General features: G+C 41.1%; 1 protein-coding gene across 2 annotated transcripts in view; it reads right to left on the bottom strand.

Moving 5' to 3' along the window:
- Positions 1–22825, bottom strand: part of si:ch211-137a8.2 (uncharacterized protein LOC777613 homolog) — a 40063-nt gene extending 17238 nt beyond the window's left edge. The window contains exons 1-2 of one of the 2 annotated variants that reach the window (XM_059330469.1): positions 22609–22825; positions 201–342 (exon numbers count right to left, since the gene is read on the bottom strand). In XM_059330469.1, the coding sequence (XP_059186452.1) occupies positions 201–289 (89 nt within the window). In that variant the 5' untranslated portion in view covers positions 290–342; positions 22609–22825. The remainder of the gene's footprint in view (positions 1–200; positions 343–22608) is intronic. The other variant, XM_059330471.1, reaches the window with a different exon arrangement.
- Positions 22826–24332: the final 1507 nt, after the last annotated feature.

The raw sequence follows: 24332 nt of genomic DNA, 5'->3' as shown, positions 1-24332 counted from the left end.
GTGTTGGTGTTGCATCAGATCACATATTTATTTTTAATATACTTTAAACTCTATTTCTCTAACTCTAATTGTTAGAATTTGTCTTAGTGGACAGCTGCAGTACTGCAACACCAGAACCAAAGAGACGTCAAGACACCTGCAGCTGTCAGTGATTCTGGTTTGATGAATGGACTCAGAGTCCAGTATCAGTCTCCACTCACTGTCCACATCCCTGCAGGTCTCCGTCCTGCTGCGTCCCGTCCCCGTTCAGCTCTGGTGGAGACGCCGACTGATCCAGAGAAAGCTCCATGTCCCTCACTTCCTGTCCACGTCCCTCAGCGCTGGGGACGTCATCAGCACCTGCTGAGACACAAGGAGGAGACATTAATAAAAACAAGACTTTTAATAGAAATAATACTCCTCATCCACACAGCATCAGCATCTTATGATGTTTGATTAGATCTTAAAAAGTGGATGTAAGAGAGAAGGTTATCCCATCATTATTCTCATGAAATAAAGCACTCTTCTTGGGAAAAACTGATATTCTTTCAAAGAAATTATGTTCGATAATTTAATAATTCTCGAATTATTTGGATAGTTCAATAATGATTAAACAAATTACATTTACTCTGCTTTCTTGAAGCCTTAAAAAATATTTTTTAGTAGAAATCTCCTTAAACGTTTGAACACAGTTGCAGCTACACAACACATTCCTCAGCAGATCTCTGATCAGCTGTAACAGATGTTGATGAGATTCTGCAGAAGTTTATGACAGCATGCAGGACAATCTGTTGCTCTGCACACGTTTTGTTCTGTTTCAAATGTTTTTACATCAGACATTTGGGTGATTTTCATCTAATAGCCACAAAATAGCATGGATAAATTCCAAAATGAAGTGTTAAACTTTTAGTTTGCTAACAAGACGTGAGGCAGAATTATGTGATAATTTATTTAACACTTAATGTTTTATAAACAATCAAAGTAAATCAGTTTAAGTTTGCCCCCGGAGGACAGACTCTGGATGGATGAGAAGACAACATGAAGGTTGAATCAGACACATTTTACACACGGTTAGTATTGTACTATAGTATTTTTTTTAACATTTTATTGTACATTTTCTCCTATGTGTCCTGTCTGCAGCAGTGTTTGCTTTTGTCTTTTATTTCCTCCTGATATGTTTATTGTTATGCACCAAAACACAGAGGCTTATTACTCTGTACGTCTGAGGTCCTGGAGGAGACGAGCAGAAAAACAAACAACCAGATTTCATCCTGTTTAAGCCTCCGAGCAAAGACACACACACACAAGCACACACACACACACCCATGCAGCAGTGATTCACCATTATCACCTCTACAAGGACCAACACACACACCTGCAGCTACACACACAAACAGGTGGAGCTGCTCAGGATGACGAGGAGAGAGAGAAAGAGAGAGAAAGAGACAGACAGAGAGACAGAGAGAGAGAGAGCAGACCTCCAGTACGTGAATGAAAAGACAAATTTACGCTGCACTGCTCGTTCAGTTTGCTCTCTCAGTCTGTGTGTAATTATCTTGTGATTTACAGACGCAGCAGCTGATCACACAGTCCTGACACACACACACACACACACACACACACACACACACACAGCTCACTCTCTTTAGTCTTCTGTGCACATTCTACAAAACCATAATATAAAGCATTTGGAGGACAAAGGCGGGTCACAGAGCAAATATAAATACAAGTGATCACACACCAACGCTGCTGTCATAAACATGTACTTATGAACATTTTTACAGACGACTCTGAGGTCATTAATTATCAATCTGAGGGGACAGAACAGTTAAAGAACGTTCTGTCTTACTATTGTGTGCAGACTGAAAACAGGACGGAGACGAAGACGTTCAGCTGTTTTATTGCTGTTTGACTTCTCTTCCTCCTTTCCTTCTTTCCTCCCTCCCTCCCTCATTTCCTTCCTTCCTTCCTCCCTCCTCCCTTTCTTCCTTCCTTCCTTCCTCCCTCACTCACTCACTCTCTCCCTTGTTTCCTTTCTTTCTTCCTTCCTTCCTTCCTTCCTCCGTCCCTCACTTACTCAGGTTAAAAGCCACATTTCATGAGTCAACTCAGTCATCCAAAGCAACTCAGTGTGTGTGTGTTTGTCTCTGTGTGTCGGTGTATCCAGTACAGGTGTGCGTGTGTTCGTGTGTGTGTGTGTTCACTGGAGAACTTCCAGCTTCCCAGACTCATAAATCAAGCACTTCCTCTCGCCCCACAGGAGGCTGATCAGGCCAAGGCCTCATCCTCCAAATTCCACCTGAGGACGCTGTGTGTGTGTGTGTGTGTGTGTGTGTGTGTGTGTTATAGCAGAGTTATGAGGCCAAGGCTTCAGCCCTGCACCACTGAGAGGCCACAAAGATCCTACTCAGTGTCTGCCTGTAGCAGAGTGTGTGTGTGTGTGTGTGTGTGTGTGTCTGTGTGTGTGTGTGTGTGTGTGTGTGTGTGTCTGTGTGTGTGTGAGACAGAGACAGAGACAGACTCTTCAGTCTTTCATGTCAGTCCAAATATGAGTTTTTTCTGTTTCTATTAGAATGATCACGTTTTGTTATTAATATTTGAATTAATGTCAGACAGACAGACAGACAGACAGACAGACAGACAGACAGACAGACAGACAGATTCAGCTTCCAGACCAGATGATAACATTTGAGAGAACAAATGAACATCTGTTGAACATGTGGACACACACAGGAACTATAGTTTTCCCCAACGAGCTGAAAGTGTGAATGAAGAGAGAGAGAGCTTCATTATCTGTTGATGAGTCACCAGCTGCAGCTCAGGGCTGCACACACACACACCACACACACAAACACACACACACACAACTTAATGACTACTATTTTTCATTGAGTCTATTTCCACTCATAAACTCTTGACTTCTGGTCTCTGACGTTATTAAACACACAAGTCTCAGTCTCAGTGCTGATGAGGGACAATCAGTACACAGAGGACACAGAGGTCACGTCCTCTCTGTCTTAATGTGAAGGAATCTGGAGAGTTTATGAACCTTGGAGGAGTTAAATGTTATGTTGAACTTCTGTATACTGACCCTCACATTTCATATGTGATTGAACAGCCGTTACAGCAGGTCTGACAGGACAACTGACGTCCAGCAAAACTCACCAAACTCGTATCAAACTGTCAAACTGCAGAGCTGATTAAACATGAATGAAGATTCTGTAACTGTGTTGTCTTTTTATCACCTCAAATGTTTTCAGGAACACATTTTAGTGACCATTTAGTTGTAATTTGAGAAAGTTTGTGACCTGGCCACAACCTGCTTCTGTCACTCAGCCATAAGTCACAGGTTTCACTGCTCTGGTTTGTTGGTGGTCAAATTTCTGTGCTCTCATTTGGTAAGTAAGTTCAGTAAAGTGATATTCTTTGGATTAAATACCTTATGCTACTAGACACACACATGTTGCTGCATCTACATGATATATAACACCTTATAAAGTGACTTTTCTTTTTAAACTTTGTCTGGATGCAGACCCTCCTCTCCTGGATGGAATACCGTGTGTAGGTAGCCATCTACCACCTCAACCTTCCTGCTTGTGCGGACACTATCACTCCTTATACTGCTTCACTCCTGTAATAGTTACTACAGCCACTAGATGTCAGTGCCTAACAAATAACATGATTACAACATCGTATTTAATGTTCTTAAACACACATTCTGCACCTACCAGAAGGTGGAGCGCATCTTCTGACACAAACTATCCCTTTTCAGTGGAAATAAAGCAATTAATGCTTCAAAATAAATGTGTGTGTGTTACATTATGACAACTGCAGAGATGATACGAAATTAACTGGAGAGGACTGATATATCAGTAGTATCACTAAATCAATATGCAAGACACTCATTTTAAGAAGTATTATAACTGCAGCTCGAATCTGTCTGTCTGTCTGTCTGTCTGTCTGTCTGTCTGTCTGTCTGTCTGTCTGTCTGTCTGACTCCAGCAATATTTGTCCTCATACAGACAGAAGTTTGGTTTGTACAGATGTCAAGACACTCCGACTGCAAGGTCAGGAAGGAAATGTGTTTTTTGACCCCAGGGGCCACAGAGCAGCACATGAATTATAACAAAACTATAAAAACAAGCAGAATACTGCAGAACATGAAAACAGCTGATGGAAAACAAGCTGACACTGTTTATAATGGATTTTAATTAGGAATCATGTCCTCAGTATTAATCATTGAGCTTTAAAAGGTCTTTTACATACAGGAATAAAGTTATTTTCAATAAATTTACTGGATTATTTGACAGGATTTCTCCTGTTTTTTTCTACATTAAGTGATAATGCCATAAAAAGAAGATAAATTACTTCTATTAAAGATAATAAAACATGGAAGATGAAATCTGTAAATTAATATAAAGGGGCATTATATATATATAGCTTTTTTCTTACAATATTATTCAATTGCTATTAATTAATTGTATTACAAATTACAAACCATATTGCTGAATGTAAAATTAAGGCAGCTTTCTGTTTTATTACAGTTATCCTTTAAATTCAATGTAAAAAAAAAAGAAATTAAAAAAAAGTTTTTCTACAGATACAGATATGTAGACATTAATACAGATATTTACTATATATTATACATATTTTTTTAAGAAATTATATGTAAAGTAATAAGCGTTTGGCAACTTTTGCTTCCAGACTATTTACAATTTTTTTTTCTCCTGGTGGAAACTATATGCACGTGTCCTGTACAGTGCAACATTTAACTCTCAGAAGAAAGAGAAGAAGCAAATTCTACAAATCTAACACACACACACACACACACACACACACACGGTGCGTTCAGACCGGATGCGTAGCGAATATTTCGCGCGACAAGATTACATACAAAGTCAATGCAAACACGCGAATAGACGCGAATTTTTGCCGGCGGCGCGAATCGCGGGTTTCGCGCGACACGAATGCCGCGATTGACGCGAATTTCGCGGCGCGAATGAAACAACGCGAATTCGCGTGAGTTCAATAAATTCAACTTTGGCGAAATATTCGCGTGACGCTGTGTCGGGACAGCCTATCAGCGTTGAGATTCTGGACGACAGTGTCCGAGATACATACATGAGAGAGAGGAGAAAAGAGGAAGGAAGGAGGAGTGGGTCGGCAGGAGGGACAGGAAAAAGGTGGAAGTACTCTGCGGTCCTCTCTCCGTGCTGAGTGCGCCTCCGGATGATGTCACTCACCCAGACACGACGGCAGAGCAGGTACAGGGACGCTATGCTTGTAATGTCAGCCATGGTTGATGACAGAATGAAATGGAGGCAATTATTTGGCGCTAAATAGTCTCTTGGGCGAAAATTCGCGTCGCGTTACTCGTGCGAGTGACGCGAATTAAATTCAATTCTCGCGCGTATCAATTCGCGCGAGTAACGCGACGCGAATATTCGCTACGCGTCCGGTCTGAACGCACTGACACACACACACACACTTTGAAAGAGAGTTTATTTGCCTCATCTGAATTAAAGCAGGATTACAGCTATTCAAACAGTCAAATATTAGAGAATTTCATCGCCTCTCAGAGGACGTTCAAGAATGCAAGAAAAACCTCAAACACAAACACTCTGAACACACACACACACGCGCACACACACACACACACACACACAGAGTAATCCCTGTCACTCACTCTGACAGACGGCTGGACAATAAGTCTGATATCTGAATATTTCTGAGATCACTGATGATGTCACAGACATCTCCAGCTGAGCCAGACGGACAGAAAAAAAAATAAAAAAAGAATCCCGGCAATCGTATTGGACAAACAAGCCGACAGTCAAGTGTGATTGGCTGTAATGATCCATGCTTCATCACACAACAGCTGTGTGTGTGTGTGTGTGTGTGTGTGTCTGTCTGTCATTCATTGACTTCTGTGACTTTGATGCCTTCAGCAAACAGTCCGGTGGGACAAACAGCCAGCTGAGTCTCAACAGTGTGCCATCACTAGCCCTTCTCAGAGTGGACGACAGAACATTTCTATTATCTGTTATCTGTTTATTAAATAAACCTTCTGCGCATCATTTTGACATCTGGAGATCATCCAAACATTGATCTGATCCACATCTGGAGTTGAGTGTGCTGTGAAGCTTCATGTCAGGACTAGAGTAGCAAACAGAGGAGGTGTTTGGAAGTTTAGATGACATAAAACTCTTTCACTACAACAATAATGTTGATGTTTGTCTGTTTGTCGGCAGGATAGAGTGAAACCTGTTGGCCTGATTCTCATTAAACTTTGTGGAATGTGGTAGCACGGACTGAGGAAGAACCCGCTAAACAATCAACGTGTAATAACTGATATGAGCCCTGTCCATGTCTCATGTATTAGATGATTGCTTGCTTCACTTTTAACTGGCCACCCTTTTGTTTTCTGCCAGTTAAGAGGAAATTAAAGAGTGAAATGTTCTCAACCCTTTTGGGTTTCTAGCCATTTTTGTCAGTTTTTGACTCTTCTCATCCCGCCTGTATATAAACTTAACAAAAGTCTACCAGGCCATGTTGGTGTCATTTCTTTCAGCACAATCTCACCTACATGACCTGATCATTATTTCTTCACTTTGACTTACTGAATCAACATTTTCAAACACAAAAAAAAACTGTCAAAAACACAATCTTGCTCAGTGAAGAATTGTAAATTTTGATACCAAATCTAACATCTAAGAGGTGAAATGGGGAGAACATCTAGTTCTATATTTTAACCTAAATTAATCTGAGCTTATCCCCTGGAGGTGGGGGGGAAATCGATACAGCATAATATCGTTATATTTTGCGTGGCAATATTATATCAATTCATGGATGCCAAGTATTGACATTTAGCGTTCTGACGGCCATCAGTATTTTCGCCATTTTTGTATCTAATGAATCTATAGGCACCAGGTGCACCAGGATATCGTGCCGGGAAGCTGTTAAAAAATTCAGTTATTTTAAACAGTTAAATCGCAACATTTTGTATCGCAACACTTACCATAGTGCAAAATGCTTGAAATCGCAAGAATATCATGACCTGATCATTATTTTTCACTTTGACTCACTGGATCAACATTAAGAACCCAAAAAGTCATTAAAAAAAAATAATTAAAAAAAGAAATCTGATTTTTAAAGCGATGTGTTTTTCCTTCCAGAACACAATCTCAGTGCTCAGTAAGGAATTGTTAATGTTAGTTCTAAATCTGACATCTAAGAGGTAAAATGAGGAGAACATCTAGTTAAATATATTTGACCTTATCTCCAGTTTTACTTGTTCTATCATCATCAAACACAAACTGGCCTCATGGAGTTTGAAGCAGAACTTTAGAAGGAAGCTGACGGCAGGAACCACGCTGCTGAGGGTGCCAGAGGGTTAAAACTGCTGCTTCAGAGACTTAAACGTCTCATTTTGTCTTTCTGAAGATAAAATTCTCATCATGCATGATTTGCATCAGACTATTAGAGTTATTTGGAGGTAACAGAGCGGCTCCTGGCTGCAGCTGATCAGATCAGCTCTGTACTTTAACTCAATGAATTAAAAGACAATCTTGTTTCTTCAGCCTTTATCTCGGCTTTCTGAGGATCTGCTGCTTACTTTACTTCTTTTAAGGTCACACAGTGTTTGCTGCTAGTGGCCTGATTTTAATGCTCGGCTCAAGTAGAGATCTAATGCAGTGTTTTGTTTCTGACCCTGTTGGCAGATGTTGCTGTTTGATACCAGAAGATTTCTGCAGATTACATAATATTTTATGTCTCTGCAGAAGGGGACTTTTTGGCAGAGTGTGTTGCTGTTCTGCCTGCAGGAAACCAGAAGCAGCCAGACAGAGCAGCGTGAGGGAATGAGGGGAAGCAGCTCATCTGCACTATTAAGACTCATCCCTGCTGAGATGATGAGGATATCACCTCCTCCGCTCGCCGCACACTGGAGCAGAGAGGAAGTCAGTTCAGTCATTAGGATTAAGAAAATGACTTTTGTTAGAGCTGATGGTGATACGGAGCGGAGGAGGTGAGAGGAAAAGACTCTGAAGACTGAGCTTAGACTTATTTAAATATCGTCTGTGTGCTGAGACAGAGAGCTGGAGGAACAGGGGGACGGAGCTGCAGCGTGGTGGTCAGAGGTGGAGCGGTGCCGTGAGCTCTGCAGCACAAACTGGATGATATTCAGCTGTGAAGGTGAAAGGAGGCGAGTTCACAGTGTAATGATATTCCCACAGAGCCTCAGAGTCCTGAGACAATGTTCATTCAGCCTCTGGCCAAGAATGGAGGATATGATAAGTGTTCTCTGTGTGGGAAGTGACTGTCTAAAGTTTTAATGCTTCAGATTTCAGTCCAGGTTGATGGTTGTTAGCAGCAGCAGGTGTTTAATGCTGCAGCACACAACAGAAGAGCAGCTGGTGTCTGTTTACAGTGCAGCCAAATTAACTATAAAGACATTTTCACACTATTATTGTCTTTCTTGGGTCTTGCTGCTCTGGTCTGTACGAGCTTCAGCTGGTTTGATTTAATGCAAAGTATGTGTGTAATGTTTCCCACACACAGATTTTACAGGAAGCTGAGGCATGATTTACTTTTGTTGTTGTTGTATGCTTTTAACCCTCCTGTTATGTTTGTTTCTCAGGAACAGCAATAATGTCAGTGGGTCAATTTGACCCAGTGCATGTTTAATTATCCAAAAGTGTCAGAAACAAAAAAAAATCCCAATCAACATTGTTTATATTTCATAATTAACTCCATTATGAACCATTTCAATCAATATTTAGTGCAATGGTGTTCTTTACCTCTCAAACATCATGGTTCAATGATGATAATTCACTAGTTTTTCTTTAAAAAAATGCATATTAAAACTTGTTTTATGTGCTTTGGAAATACCTACATATAAAATACAATAGTTTTTCATGACATTGATATGTGAAATGAACCATTCCATTTCACATATCACTGTTTCATCCCAAATTTCCAAATTCCAAATTTATTTTAGATTTTTAAACATTTAAACAGGAGGGTTAATGTGAAGCAGCACTGTTAGCATTAGCATTAGCATTGGGCTGACTGTGGCTGGTTGGAAAATCTTGACACAATCTTAACTCTACAATAACATTAATAATTTTAATGTAGCCTAAACTTTGTTTGCAGCTGTGCAGAATGAACAGAAATGCAAAAATGAATGTTGATTTGAAATTTTGAGCTTAAAAACTTAAAAACTTTTCAGCACAACATTAAACTCTGCACATTGAGTTTTACCTTAAATTAACCAAATCTAACCAGTCAGAACCGTCCCGGCCCTTCCCTGATGCTGCAAAATGCAATCTGCATTAAATAAAATGTTTTATGAAGTAGAGAGAATGTGTTTCGCTCGTTAACTGTACGTATTACTGCGTGTATAAGTGGCAAACAAAGTGTTACTTTAATTTGGCGTTGACCTAAATGTTTAGAAAAGTCCAATCAAACTGACATCAGGCGGATTAAGTGTGCAGAGGGAAGCAGCGCAGGTCAGCGAGTGCAGCTTGGAAAATGCTGGAGCGGAGCAGTGAAATGCATCACTCCCTGAAGCTTCAGCGGCGAGGAGGAGAGATGAATGGCTCCTATTAGAGCTGCGGCTTCACAGGGAAAGTGATATTCAGCTGAGGAGGTGATGAAGGTGAGAGGAAGTTAGGACTATTAGAGCCAAGACTGATTAAAATAATGTCTGTGTCGCGAGACAGAGTTAATCATCCACACACACACACACACACACACACACAGTTTGTAACTTATAACATAACATCACTGTGTAAAATGTGAAACAAAATGCATCAAATTCAGATCAGAGGGAATATTTACAAAAACAACATGAACATTTAAGAGATTTTTGTACAGTTTTTAATTGAATATTGGTCAATTAAAATTATTACTATTATTTATTTTTGAGATATTTTTTGGGCATCAGGAGTGTAGATAAAATGCACACGGGGTGAACACAGTGATGAGATATTATTACTATTTGAACGAAAAGGAACTGACAAGCAGTTTTTATATTAACAAAATTAAAACAAATGTTCAAAAGCAGACATCAGAGCCTTGCTCACCCTATTTGTTCTACCTCCTGCCATACAACTGAGCAGGTAAGAAAGGTGAAACCACCCTGTCTCATCACCGGAAGTGTGTGTGTGTGTGTGTGTGTGTGTGTGTGTGTGCGTGTGTGCGTGTGTGCGTGCGTGTGTGTGTATGTATGTATGTATGTATGTATGTATGTACACATTTTGGCTCATACAAAACCATTACACTATTCAAGGGATACAAGATGAATGAGTTAAATAACACATTAGATTATGTGAAACTAAGGAGATGACAAGCTGCGAGAGAGGAGCAGCAATAATTCAACATTAGCATTCACTGGATTGTGTTATTGTTAAATATTCAGCCTATTTCTTTAGCTCTGCTTTGGTCTCCACCAACTCCTGACATAAATCTCTGTCTCTTTAGCAGCTAAATGTTCCACTTTGTGTCAAACAAGCATGGTCTGCAGAAGAGTCCAACCCTGAAGCAGACGGGCTACACCAGCCACAATATTAGGCACACCTTTCTAGCTAATAGAGTGGCCGGTGAGTGTATGTTCATAGGTTGTTTGGTTTAAAGAAACAATGACAGCACAGAGACCAGCTGGAACAACTACAGCTGCAGTTTACAGGTAGAATATTTAAGTTATAACCAAAACTACCAAAATAAACCCAATCTAGGCGCTCTGTAAGGTCTGAGTGGTGTGTGTGTGTGTGTGTGTGTTTGTCTGTGCTGATGCTGCTACAGTCAGAGAGTGAGAGAGAGAGGCAGCGATCTCTTTATCTGGATGACTGATGTCAGAATTAACATCAGAACTATGGATCTGTTCAGTGAAAACAAGAGTTTTCAAGAACTACTTAAGGAGGAGAACGGTTGTTTTGTCATTATCTCTTGTTGTGTGAGATGTTCGGTGTGTGTTGTGCTGCTGACTCTGTGCTCGCAGTGTTTTTATGGTGCTAAACTGAAATCAAACTCCTCTGACCCTGGTCACAGAGCCATTACAGTGAGATGAGGCTGTTCTCACTGATTGATCCTGCACACCGTCGCTCAATGAGCTCACACTAAAATAAGGAAGGTTTAGTCACACTGGAGGTCTGGATCAAAGACAATAAGTTCATGAGTTCACAACAGATAGAAATGCTGTTACATCTGTTCCAAATGAAAGTATGGACTGTCCTTTGAGGCTGCACTAAAAGTGTTTTTACCTTTAATCTGGTGTCACAGAGCAGCACAGAGCTGCCGGACGATCCGTCTGCAGATGTTATCACTCTGACACACACTCGTCCTGTTTTTTTAAAGCAGATACAGTCCAGTCTGCAGCTTCAGCTTTACTGCAACGCATGATCCAATGTGGTTCACATAAAACAATAAAATCATCGAAAACAACACGTTATATGAAAGGAAATTTACATACAAGAGAATTGAAAACAAGACTGAGCTTATATAGAATTAAACAACAAGACTAAGAGTCACAGTACAGTGTTTTTCTGAGGCCTACTAAGACAAAAGTGCTTCAACTTTTGATGTACTGTCACCTCAAATTCTAATATTAGTTCTAAGAGTAATTTGACCAATTCCAGGCTTCCCTTAGCCTGGCTAACACCAGACTATTCTCAAATGAGGGCTAGTCTGGCAACGAGCAATGTATTTTGCGTCTGTAGGTAGCTCTTAGCCAATCGGATCAGTTATACCAGATGACGTAGTAGAGCAACAGAAATGGATGTATGTTGTGTGTGTGTCTGTGAGAGAGTGTTGTTTGCTGCTTTGCTTCTCCAGTTCTCGCTTTCTGCAAGATTATTTATTTTCACGCTTTATTCCCCCTCATGTCATTCAGCCACACACATCCACTGATTTTATGGGCAATAAACAAGCTGCTGCGGGCCTCTCGGCGGCTCCGCTGTCCGCGGTAGCGGGGCTATTAGCCGCTAGCAGCGCTAATAGCCGCTAGCGACGCTAATAGCCCCGCTACCATAACGCCGGTGATCTCAGCGGAGCTGCCGAGAGACCTTTCGCCTTTCAACTTTCGCTCTAAACTATTTAAAACACCATCTACAGCTAAAGAGAGTTTCGTGTCTGCTGCAGCCATGTTGGATCCGGAAAACTACAAGCTTCCAAGTGCCGAGTATTACGCGTCATCGTCTTGCCGTCCCTCCCCGCTCTGTGATTGGATCCCTAAAACAGGGCTAAGAATCCTTCCTGGTTTCCAGACTCCGCCGCAGTTCAAAATTAAATTCGAGCGCGCAAGGCAGTCTGGGTATACCCAGGCTAGGCTTCCCTAGGCCTTTCACTATAACTGTTCCTGTTATGATACAATATCATTACGATATTATTGTTATTCTAACACCAATTATGATGCTGATATGATAATATAATAGGATTATAATGCAGGAACACCCTTTCAAAGAGCAATGAACTTTTAATTCTTAATGATATTCACACATGAATGTGAAAAAAATCCCCAAATCTCCTGAAAAATTGACAGAAGAGAGCAGAAATGTTTACAAACATGTTTAAAACATGCCGTTTCTACAACGTCAGTGTTGCTGAGATTATTAAGGAAACTAACAGCACAGACACAATTATCACTGCCATGCTCATATATCATACCATAAGTCCATATTGTGATCTTTGGGACGGGTCTATTTATACCCACAGTCCACATCCACTGAGTCAGAATCCTGTTTAATCTTAATCCTGAGTTTTCAGTGTGAACTGAACTGTGCAGCAGCGACACTGTGTCCTCACCAGACTTCCCTTTCCTTTCTGACCTTGTGAGCAAAAACAAGACAGAACACCACCAGCTTGTGGTGACATCTGTGTGTGTGTGTGTGTGTGTGTGTGTGTGTGTGTGTGTCCTCCTCCCTCTACACCTGCAGAATCTGAGGTCATCCATCCACAGGTAAACTACTTCTAGCAGGTAAACTCAATGTCATTTCACAACCCGCTCTCACCATTCTGCATACAAATAACACAACTTTACACCTTAAAATTACCAAAACACACCATCTATGTTATACAGTTAACCTGTGCAAAAAAAAATTGCAAAAGTGAATTTAATTCAGTAGAAAACTGATAAAGTAACTGCAGATTTTGTCATGTATCTCAGCCCTGCATCAGCCTGTAAAGGAGTATTTATAAATAATAATATTAATTTATTAATATTATAACGACACATATTAAGATTCATTTTGTCCAGATTTTCCCCCGTCCTTGTCCCTTTTAACACATTTTTCCTCCTCCTCCTCCTCCTCCTCCTCCGTCTATTGTCTTCTCTGGACAAAAGGAGGCAGGCAGGGAACAAGCAGCCTTTCTGTCCTCCTCAGAGAAAGACAGACAGAAAGAGAGAGAGAGAGGGGGGGGGGGGGAAGATACCTGATCTGATCTCAATGATCTAATTACGAAGAAAAGTTTTGGGGGAAAGGAGGAGATGGAAAAGGAGACGGTGAGAATATCTGGAGGATGTTCACGTTTACAAACCTTCATTAAAATAACGGATGGAGAGAAAATAGAATTAGAGCCACAGGGAGAGAGAGAGAGAGAGAGAGAGAGAGAGAGAGACTACTTACTTAAAGATATGACACTCATTATGTTCTCGCTGTCAACAACTAACATGGATGTGTTCATCTCACGTTACCTCTCAAACAGAGAAAATAAACCGGTACCAACGAGGTGCAGGACAACTGTTTCCTGTCAAAATAATCTTATCATCAACTTATTGAGCTCAGCAGAAGTTATGGAGGTCAGGTCCAGATATCGTACAATACAACTCGTGTTAGTTACACTTTAACTAACATGACACCAGAATAAACTGCAGCTTTCTCTGACCATTATAAGGCTGAAGCAGTTTGTTTACGGTGCCTAGAAGCAGAATGATGAACGATTTCTTTTGTCTTCTCTGTGTCAGAGTTTCAGTGTCGGTGGGGCTCAGGCAGCTCCTCCACACACACACACGTTCAAAGTTCATTGCTTTTTGAAAGGGTGGACTTGGATTTTATGCTATAATGTTATTATATCAAAGGCATCAAACAGTCTCAAAACAACAATATTGCAATTATTTGCAATGGGAGCATTGGGAATTGGGGAGAATTTATCGTTGAATAAATGTGGATATTGTGACAGGCCGTAAGTTCCTGAGTTCAGCTCCTGAAACTAACTGGTTTAGAAGAGTCATTTAGTATTATTTTTAATGCATCTTCAGCAAATTTAGCAATCTGCTGAATTTGCTGAAGATGCATAAAAAAATATCAGGAAGAGAGGAAGAAGCAGGTTCTGCAACATGATCATTATGAGATAAAATAAATTCTGATTTTTGATTTCTCACCCGTCCCCAGAGTAAATGTCACTCTAGCTCTTTATGCACAGACTAAAAGAGAAACATGAAAACACTCAGCCAGAATGTTTCCACAGACATTGAGAGAGCAGTGAGGATCGTCTGCAGGAAGGTGGAGACGTGTTTATAAAGTGCAGAGGAGCGAAGTTAATACAGTCTGAGAGAGCTGGATGAAAGAAAGTGTGTCACATTAACAGTAATGTGAGCCACAGTTCAGTCAAACACCTTCACTAACCTTTGTGAGCAACAGCTCCATGCTGCTGCAGCCAAACACCAGTCAACATAACACAGAGCGTTTCAGGACACTAGTAGAAAAGATGTTTTCATGCATTTAATGTTAGTCTGACTTCCACCTCTCTCTCAGTGTCTCTCTGGTTTGGTTTCTCTGCTACTGATTGTCACATTTCTTCCTTCCTTTGGTTGAGACTGTGTTCTCACCTGCAGAGAACCAGATCTGAGAACCCAGACCCCCATTTTTAAAGGAGCAGAGTTCTTCTTTGGTCCACCAGAGTTGGTTTGAGCATTCACAGCAGCAAAAACCAGACGGACTGTCAGACAAAACAGCAGAGTTCATTTAGAGAACAGACAGATCAGAGGGAAAGCTTGTTAACAAGGAGTTCTTTAGGCAATAAGCCCTTTTTTATGCTTTCTTTCATGCTTAATGACTTATTTCTGACAAACCTTTGAATGCATATAGTTAACAAAATTATTAAAGTGATATTTTGCTTGAATCATTGAGGAGATGCTCCCTTCATTCATACAAACCAAGCTGAATATTGACTTATTACTTAAATTAGTGTTGGTCGATTGAAAAATAATATAACGATTATTTTGCTCCATATTAAGATCATGATTTAATCATGTCATCATCATCATCATCATCATCATGTCACTTTACCAGCTGCTGCTATGCTGTTTTGCTGCACTTATATGCAAATCTTGTCATATGTTAGTTTTATTTATTTAGGTACTGATGTTTATATATATTTTTTATATACATTTTTATATTTTAATCTAAGTAACATTCACCGAGACCTGGGAAATTATATTTTGTTCTTCCATGCTGTGGTTTGAATGACAATAAAACTGTCTGAGTCTGATGGTTATTTAACACAATTACTCATTGACATTGAAAACAAAGTGTATTTTTTTTAACTACTAAAAACTTCTGGAGACCTTTTCCTCTCTATCTCCCATTAGAGTAAAGGAGCCTCGCTGTGATAAACATCAGAGCTCTGTTCAGTGTCGAGGCCTCCAGAGGCTCATCTGTTCACACTTATTATGCTCCTTTCTTAAACATTAATGAGGCGATGATGTGTTGATTTCTAAAAGCTACGTACAGCACCTTTAATGGAGCACGTAGACTTTATAAATCTCAGTAATTATATCGTCCTGCGTGCAGCCAGAGAGCTGCTCACTCCTCAATTTATTCTCCTCCTGAACTCTAATGTTTTATAGCTCTTAAAAACACAACCACAGACTTTTTACTTTACTTTCTAAAACCACAAATTATTCTTCTTTAAACCACCACAGCTGATTTATGAAAAGAGAAGCAGACAGATGTGACTTTATAATTCTGAGCTTGTGATTATGTCAAATGGTTTCAGGCTGAATGGGACTTTGAAACTTGTGAAGGTGTCAGGAGCTTTTTCACCGCGCAGATATTAATCTCATGACCCAAATACGTCGATGTTTCTTTGCAGATTTGAATGTTAAACAAACTAAGCTGGAAGTGGCGTCAGGAGGCGGCAGAGTGCAGAGTTATACGGCTGAGGGGGAAGTCTGAGGATCACAGACAGAGAGGTGACGACATATCTGACTGATAAGAGTTAGGGCTGAACAGTAACATGGCGGGAATACAGTATCTTTAATGTCACGTGACACTAACAGTTATTGAGTGTGCTTATAAGAGCACACTATATACTATCCACCGGGCTTCTTCCTATTGCTCTACCGTTACTTCCAGGGGTTTTTTCTGTTGAATACTCCTCCCGGGGTTTTGGTCGCACATACACTAAAAAGGTATCAAATCGACCAGCTCAGCCATGACAAGCGTGCTATGACTTTTCTAAGGGTTTCGGAAAACCGTTTTCAAATAATTAAAAAAATAAATTTGGAAACTGCGCTCGAGGCCGCAGATGCCACTCTACAGAAATAATTTATACATAGAAACGTAGAAAAATTTGTGTTCGTCTGCTAAAGCTGAGTTATATTTTGGGCAAAGGATCAGCTGCACCAGCAAGACGCACCCACAGCCTCATAGAGCTCCATGTAAAAAAGGCGGGAAAATTTCTGGAGGAAAAGCACCAAAAACAATTTCTTCATTTTTCTTCACAAAACACATATGGAGACGTTCAGGAAGAACTCAGGATGCTCAAAGTGAAGTCGGTTCAATGATAGAAACTACGGTTTGGCTAAAAAGGTTTTCTGTTCAAGGGGCACTTTCAGCTGTTTTTCTCTCTCTCTCAGTGGCGTCAAATGTCACAGGAGCAGCTGCTGTTGATTGCTCAGATCTGATTGGTGGCCTCCACCTGGCCCTGGTTGCTTGGCTACCTGCAGTTTGAAAACATGATATTTAATAAGCTCTGTATTCATTCATTCATTCATTCATTCATTACCATTAACCGCTTATCCGCATTCGGGTCGCGGGGGGCTGGAGCCGATCCCAGCTGACATTGGGCGAGAGGCAGGGTACACCCTGGACAGGTCGCCAGACTATCGCAGGGCTGACACATAGAGACAGACAATCACGCTCTCATTCACACCTACGGCCAATTTAGAGTCACCAATTAAACCTAAGTGCATGTTTTTGGACTGTGGGAGGAAGCCAGAGTACCAAACATAAATATATATTTCTATTGAAAATATCAGCTCAGCCTGTGTGTTTAAATGAATTCCACAGGCTCTGAAGTTGGCTGTGTGAAACAGTTGTTGGCAAACAAACTGGAATTTTTCCTTCTTTAATCTCTAACTGAAGAGAATATGACTTTAATCAGTTTTTCTTTTATATGAAACAAACAGCCGAGGAGGAAAATGTTCTCTGTTGGCACTGAAACCCAAAACTCTCAGTTTCATTTAGCCAGAACAGAGCAAACAGAGAGAGGACTGATTCGGTAAGATATACCCATCTGAAGAACAGGACAGCCCGGTTTGGCTCCACTGGGACCAGGACTACAGCAGCACTCTCTGGCTCGGCTGTGCAGGAAGAAGCAGGTGAACCGTTTTTCCTCTGCCCTTTAACAAAGCAGGCCAGCCTTGTTTACCACGTCCGTCAGCAGCAGCAGCAGCAGCAGCAGCAGCAGCAGCAGCAGCAGCTCCATAAATAACTGAGGCCACTGTGTTGGCTCAGCAGGTGTCCTGATGCACAACACTGGAACACAGAGTCGTCTGGCTGCAGAGCAACTCCATCCTGAGAGGGAGCGTGAGGAGGCTGCAGCCAACATCCTGCACTCACTTCTGTTTGGATATTTGCCTGCTTGTCTCTTTTATACTTGTCAGGATTTTGGATAGGCAGCTCAACTGACTGATGACTGAATGATGCATTGTTAAGATTTGTGAGATGTGCACATTGGCTCCTGTGTGACTGACAGGAACGAGCAAGCAAACAAGAAAACATTTTGTTAGTTTTGGGTCAAATTTGATCAGTTTTCAAATGTTTTTATATCAGAAATGTGGGGTTTTTTTTCATCTAATTGCCTCCAAATAACATGAATGGTCTTTGCAAAAGTTTTGGAAGTTTTATTCAAATGTATTGCACTGGTTGTCTTCCTGGGTCAGAAATGAGCTGGTGAAGTTACAGGTGTGTAGACCTTTTTTCATCACTGAATGTGAACCAGAGCTTCCAGACAACACACACACACACACACACACACACACACACGACCTATGTGGTACAAGAGAGCTCATCATTTCTGCTTATTTACTTGAAAAGTAAATATTTACTTTGAAAGTAAATAAGCAAGAAGTAGAATTTAATTTTGATCGAAGTCTAAAACTTGTGCTAACGAGTTGCAATGACGTCCGCCAAGACGGTCGTACACAGAATTATGTGATATTTTATACTTTACAAAATGTCACTTTTTGACCTGGCAGGTCAAAAGTTTCATAGTCGACGAGGAGAAAATAGGAGGGTTACTTTGTGAGCAGAGTCCATCTGACAGTAAACCTTGCAAAGGAAGTAAAACCGGCCCTGTTCCTGCAGGACCAGAGGGCCTGCATGGTCTTCTCTGGCCCTGCATGGTCTTCTTCGGCCCTGTTCGGGAGCAGGTGAAGTGCGCATGTGTGTGTGTGTGTGTGTGTGTGTGTGTGTGTGTGTGTGTGTGTGGAGGGCTGATGTGCTGCAGGTAGCAGCAGCCATAAAGCTGAAGGGAGCAGCTATTTAATGGTGTAATAACATTACGTGTTGTTATGGCTGTCAGAGGGGACATTAGCCTGCAGATGTTAGCTAGCTCAGAGTTAGTGCAGACTGGCGTGGCACGGCAGGGAGGCGGAGCCTGGGGACATCATGAAGGTAATGTGAGTCATAATGAAGCCCACAAGCCTCAGCAGCACTAATAAAACACATTAGCTCCTTTCAAAACACTCTTATCAACTCACAGCCTGCTCTGCATCCTCACACACCCTCATGCCTTTGTTTGTTTTCTCCTCTTCATCTCTCCTCCTCCTCCTCCTCCTCTTCCTCACGCCTGTCTTCTTCTCGACACGCTGCTGTTCATTGTTTGTTCGCCGTGTTTCCAGCAGATTCGTCTCATTACTGCTGCAGCTGTCAGAGACTCATTGATCAGAGCAGACAGTCCCACTGACTCCTGCTTTATTTTTGCGCTCTGCATGAAAAGTTTTTATATATTTATATTTGATTTTTATATTGTTTTCTCACCCAAACAAAATACTCTTATCAGGAATCCACAAGTGTTTTAAAAGTCTCAAATATTATTATTCACTAGAGTTGCAAAGATTGGGTGATTCACTGATTAATCATCTAAATTGTTTTTTAAGGAAAAGGCCAAAATAATTCACTGCTTCCAGCTTTTCTTTGTGTTAAATAACTTAAACTGAACCTGTTTAAGTTCTGGACTGTTTGTCCAACAGAAACAAGAAAAATAAAAACAATACCATCAGTTTTTAGAACTTCTGATGGACATTTTGTACATGTTTCTGACTCTTTATAGAAGACAAAATAACAGTGAAATGAATCAAACGTGAGAATAGTTGCAGCCCCACAGCACACACAGGTTCGGTCAGAGTTTGAAGCATGTCAGAGGAAATAAGATATTCCAAACAAAGCTTTATTTGTCTCATTATCTGGGCTTCAGGTGGGAAAGGGGTCAAATATAATTGGTGCTCTCAGGTGACACTAAGAATCCAGCAGCTCAGGTCACTGTAGTGAAACTGTACACAGGTAGATGATATGTGTGACACAGTTACAGTGAAACAGCTGCAGGTTGGTTCACTGAGCTCAGTGACATCACACTGTAACCCTCCACTCATACAGGATGTGACCCGCTCGCTGTATGAGATGACCCTGCTGATCACCTCACCAGATAACCTGAGAGAAATAAGCTCAGGACACAAACGGCCTTACAGAGAGAAGAGCTGCAGGCTGAGGGAAGAGGAACTCTGCACCACTTCAGGATTTATTCTGCTTCAGCAGGACAAACTGCAAAATCTCTAACTCAACAAATTAACTCAAAGTAATCACCTCACAGACAAGCAGGGTTCAACTCATCCAGCTCCTCTAATGCCCACAGGATGCTGACTTTAATGAAGGGTACCTAGCCCAAGAAATATATATTTTCCTACAAAACGTGAAGAAGAGAAGTGAGCGAATGACTGAAGTATAATTAGAGAATATGAAATATTTTTTACTGCAAGTGAACGCAACAATCGTTGACTGTCACTGGAGTTTTACCAGCTCTTTGTCTTATAAAGCTCAGACGCTTTGTTAGTTGTTTTAGTAAACAGCACCAAGTCCAAAGTGTTTGTCGTCCAAACAGAAACTATATGAGACTATGAAATATCAGAAAACAGAAAAAAAAATGCAGAATCTCGAGATTCTCTGTTCCAATTAAACCATGAAAATGAAATAAATAATGAAAAACAGCAAAAGCTCACATCTGAGAAGGTGCAAACAGCTTGTTGGTGTCAATTCATTTTCTGTCAACTTGTTGAATTAAATGCACTAAGTTAAAGTCAGAGTCAGAGCAGTGGCTGTCAGAAGCTTCTTCCTATTCATTCTGCAACTTCTGCTCTGGTGAGACGATGCCCTGTCACATGCAGAGATCAACATGTTTGTCTGTCCTAGAGTTCACCTCCACCAGAGGCACACACCGACACGGCCACATGTCTAATTGTTTCTTCAGTTTGAGGCGTGGCCGAGGATCAGACACTCGTCCTTCTCTGGGTGGAGAAGCTGTTTCACCACAGAGACACATTCCTGCAGACAGCAGCAGCTGGATGTTCCTGCAGCAGCCTGAACACACAGATGGTAAACAGACCAAATAGCGTCTGCCACAGAGACGAACTGGTTCGGTTTGTTTGTATGTTTGTGGTGGATTAAGATAACCAGCTGGTTGTTATGTATGTAGTGTTATGGACAGTATTATGTCTGAAGTCTTCACCTCATAACATAACTACAGGAAATATATTGCAACTTCAAGCAGCCACATGTTTCGTAGTTTCCTACGAGCAACTGCCGCAAAACTGAAAACGCCTGAACAGATACACAACAACTTGGTGAATTATATTCAACATATTCCAGTTAGAAAATGGGCAAAACTGCAGTGCTGGATGTATACTATATGACAAAATGAGAGAATGATTGTGAAACTGAATGCAGCACAAAAGTTTTAATACACATGAGAGCTAGACTCTTACGTGATTCATCTATTAATCATTTCAATCATTTTCCAAGGAAAATGCCCAAAAAAATGTGCAGGTTTCCGCCTGCAACATGCTGCTTAATTTGTGTTAAATTACTTTACACTGAATTTCTCAAAGTTTGAGACTGTTTGTCCAACAAAACAAGTAAAATTAAAACATCAACTTCAGTTTTTGCTGTCCTTTTGATGGACATTTTATACAATTTTCTTAATTTTCTGACTCTTTACAGAACAGAAAATAGCAGCCAAATGAATCAATAGTGAGAATAGTTGCAGCCCGACAACACACACACACGCACACACACACTCACACACACAACGTCACTCTCTGGTCGGAGTTTGAAGCATGTCAAAGGAAATAGAATACTGTAAACAAATCTTCATTTTGATTGTTAATAGTAGCTTCTTGCCAAAATCGTAATTGAAATTAAAATTTGATGAATTGTCAATGAGGGATTTCCTTCTGACCTCAGAGCAGGAGTAACACAGGTAAACATGTGAACACAGGTGGTCACAGGGTGTGACGGCGATATGTCTAAGCATCAAAACACATTTCATTTCAATGTAAACAGGGTCTGAAAGTGCCGAGTCAGCACTGGACTTGGTTTAACAGAGCTGCTGGTCAGAGCTGAAACTCAATGCGCTTCATCTCATTCATGCAAAAACCCAGAGTTACTATGAAGCATCATACAAGGTCAAGTACCAGCAGAGATATTAAAGGTGAAGCTACCTGCAGGGAGGAAGGACAACACCAGCCCCGAAGGGTTAACTATCAGGTTTCAACCTACAAGATTTTTTACTCCTCTTTTTCCAACAGACAAGCATGCATGGTACCTGTCCCTGTAACCATGGCAACAGAGGAACACAGGCACACCAAACACACACACACTTCTCTCTGAAACTCCGATCCCGAGGGCACACAGGACACTGGATACACTCCTGACAGCCCTGAGTGTGTGTGTGTGTGTGTGTGTGTGTGTGTGTGTGTGTGTGTGTGTGTGTATGTGTGTGTGTGTGTGTGTGTGTGTGTGTGAATGACTCTACCTCCCACACACACACACACACACACACACACACACACACACACACACACACAGAGTCCAGGTACAGAATAAAAAACCGGTTCCTGCAGGTGTAAATTACCTCCTCACAGTCTCACATTAGCTGCAACAACACCATGTGCTTAAAATAACAAAAACAGCGACGGGAGTTTCGCTTCATGTGACATTTGAAACTTTTTTTTTTGTTCATGCAGATAAATAAGCTCAAACACACCGGGACACTCACGGCGGGTTGAATCGGTGTATGAAGCCGTTAAAAAGCGACGAACGTGATCTAATGAGGTGTGTGTGATGCCTGACTTACCGGCTGCTGGATGAGCTTATTCAGGAAACGGGGGGAAAGTAAAACACTTCCGAGTTGGTGGATAAACAGAAAAAATAAACCTGAAATCACTTCCGGTGGTTGAGGTGAGTTTGGGCTGATAACAGCTGAGAGATAAAACTCATCTGCAGCAGGAAAACAGCAGCAGGAGACTAAAGAGCGGCAGGTAACCCGAGCCGACCTGCTGCAGGTAGTTCACAGGCCACGCCCACCTCAACCTGTCTGCACGCACACACCTGCAACTGCATCACGTGCCAGCAGCTCGGCGGTTTTACCTGCGTCCCATTTCTCAACAAACACCTTCTGTGATGTGACCTAGTTCGCCTCCTTACACAGAATAAAGCAGACTTTCACATCCTTCAGTAACTGGTTAGTCACTAACGTATTTATTTCATTCTGTTTGTCATTTTCTGTTCATTCAAACAATTTCTATGTGTTCTCAGGACGCAAAGAAGTGAAGCTGATTTTGGAATGGGACGCGGCCCTGCTAACCTACTTTACATTGGTCATCAAACCATAAACATAAAATTCCTATCTTAGACCTGTAAACATGTAGACCTATTTTCGATAAGAAAACACACACACACACACACACACACACACACACACACACTATAGTAGTAATTATTAATTCCCTACAAACAAAGGAAGAATCAGCACCAATTCAGGTACAGAGAAAACATCATAAATAGACTAATTCATTGTATCATTTACACCTTTTCTTTTCTTCAGACTGTCTGAGGCGAGGAGGCTAATCAACAACACAGAAAACCTTTAAAGATTGACTCTGGAGGGACTCAAATCCACAACCTTTAAATTACTTCTCCAGTGCTTGTCTAGAAGTCTAGAAATGCGCTGTCCAATTGCCATAGAACCTCTTGTTGCCAGAAGTGATATAATAGACACTGGCCATGATTCTGGGATATTCTAGCATGTGAGTAACTCGGAAAAACTTTAAAAATTTACTCTAGAAACAACAAGCGCCCTTATCTTGGTTCTGTCTCAGTATGATGTGTTAAGTATCGACACAAAGGGAATTTAGGTTGCCTTGCCCCAACATTGTAAAGCTTTAAAAGTAGGCTCTGGGGGGACTCAAACCCACAACCTTTGAATCACTTCTCCAGTAGTGCACTAGAAGTCCAATGCGCTGTCCATTGTGCCAGAGAGCCACTTGTTCCAGCAAGTGATGATGGATACCACATTGCACTTCTACACAGCAAAAGTGACTCAAAGGTTGTGAGTTCACATTTGTTACTATCATGTGAAATATGTGCCTTATTTGTTGGGTAAACATATCCTTCGCTCAGCAAGCTTTTAAGGAACGACTCTGAAGGGACTTGAACCCACAACCTTTGAAGAACTTAACCCCTGCTTCCCTAGAAGTCCAATGCACTGTCTGTTGCGCCACAGAGCCTGAATCTCCAACAAGTGATGGTTACAATATTGTACTTCTTAGGCACAGGGGAAGTGATTCAAAATTCTGATTTCCACCAGAATCTGCCTTTACAAGTAACTTCAACTTCCATATCATGAGCCAGGGACTATATACTTTAATTTGGTGTGGAACCTGTAAAAGGCTGAAACAATACTTAAAATGCTGTAAATCCACCACAGCAATCGCCCTCATGTGTGGCTCTGTGGTGCAATGGACAGTGTGTCAGACTTCTTGATAAACAAAAGTGAAGTGATTCAAAGCTTTTGGGTTC

This window comes from Centropristis striata, chromosome 4 (assembly GCF_030273125.1).
Source record: "Centropristis striata isolate RG_2023a ecotype Rhode Island chromosome 4, C.striata_1.0, whole genome shotgun sequence".
In the NCBI taxonomy this organism is placed as follows: Eukaryota; Metazoa; Chordata; class Actinopteri; order Perciformes; family Serranidae; genus Centropristis; species Centropristis striata.
Note: the sequence above shows the minus strand (reverse complement) of the source record. Positions and strands in the feature narration are given on the sequence as shown.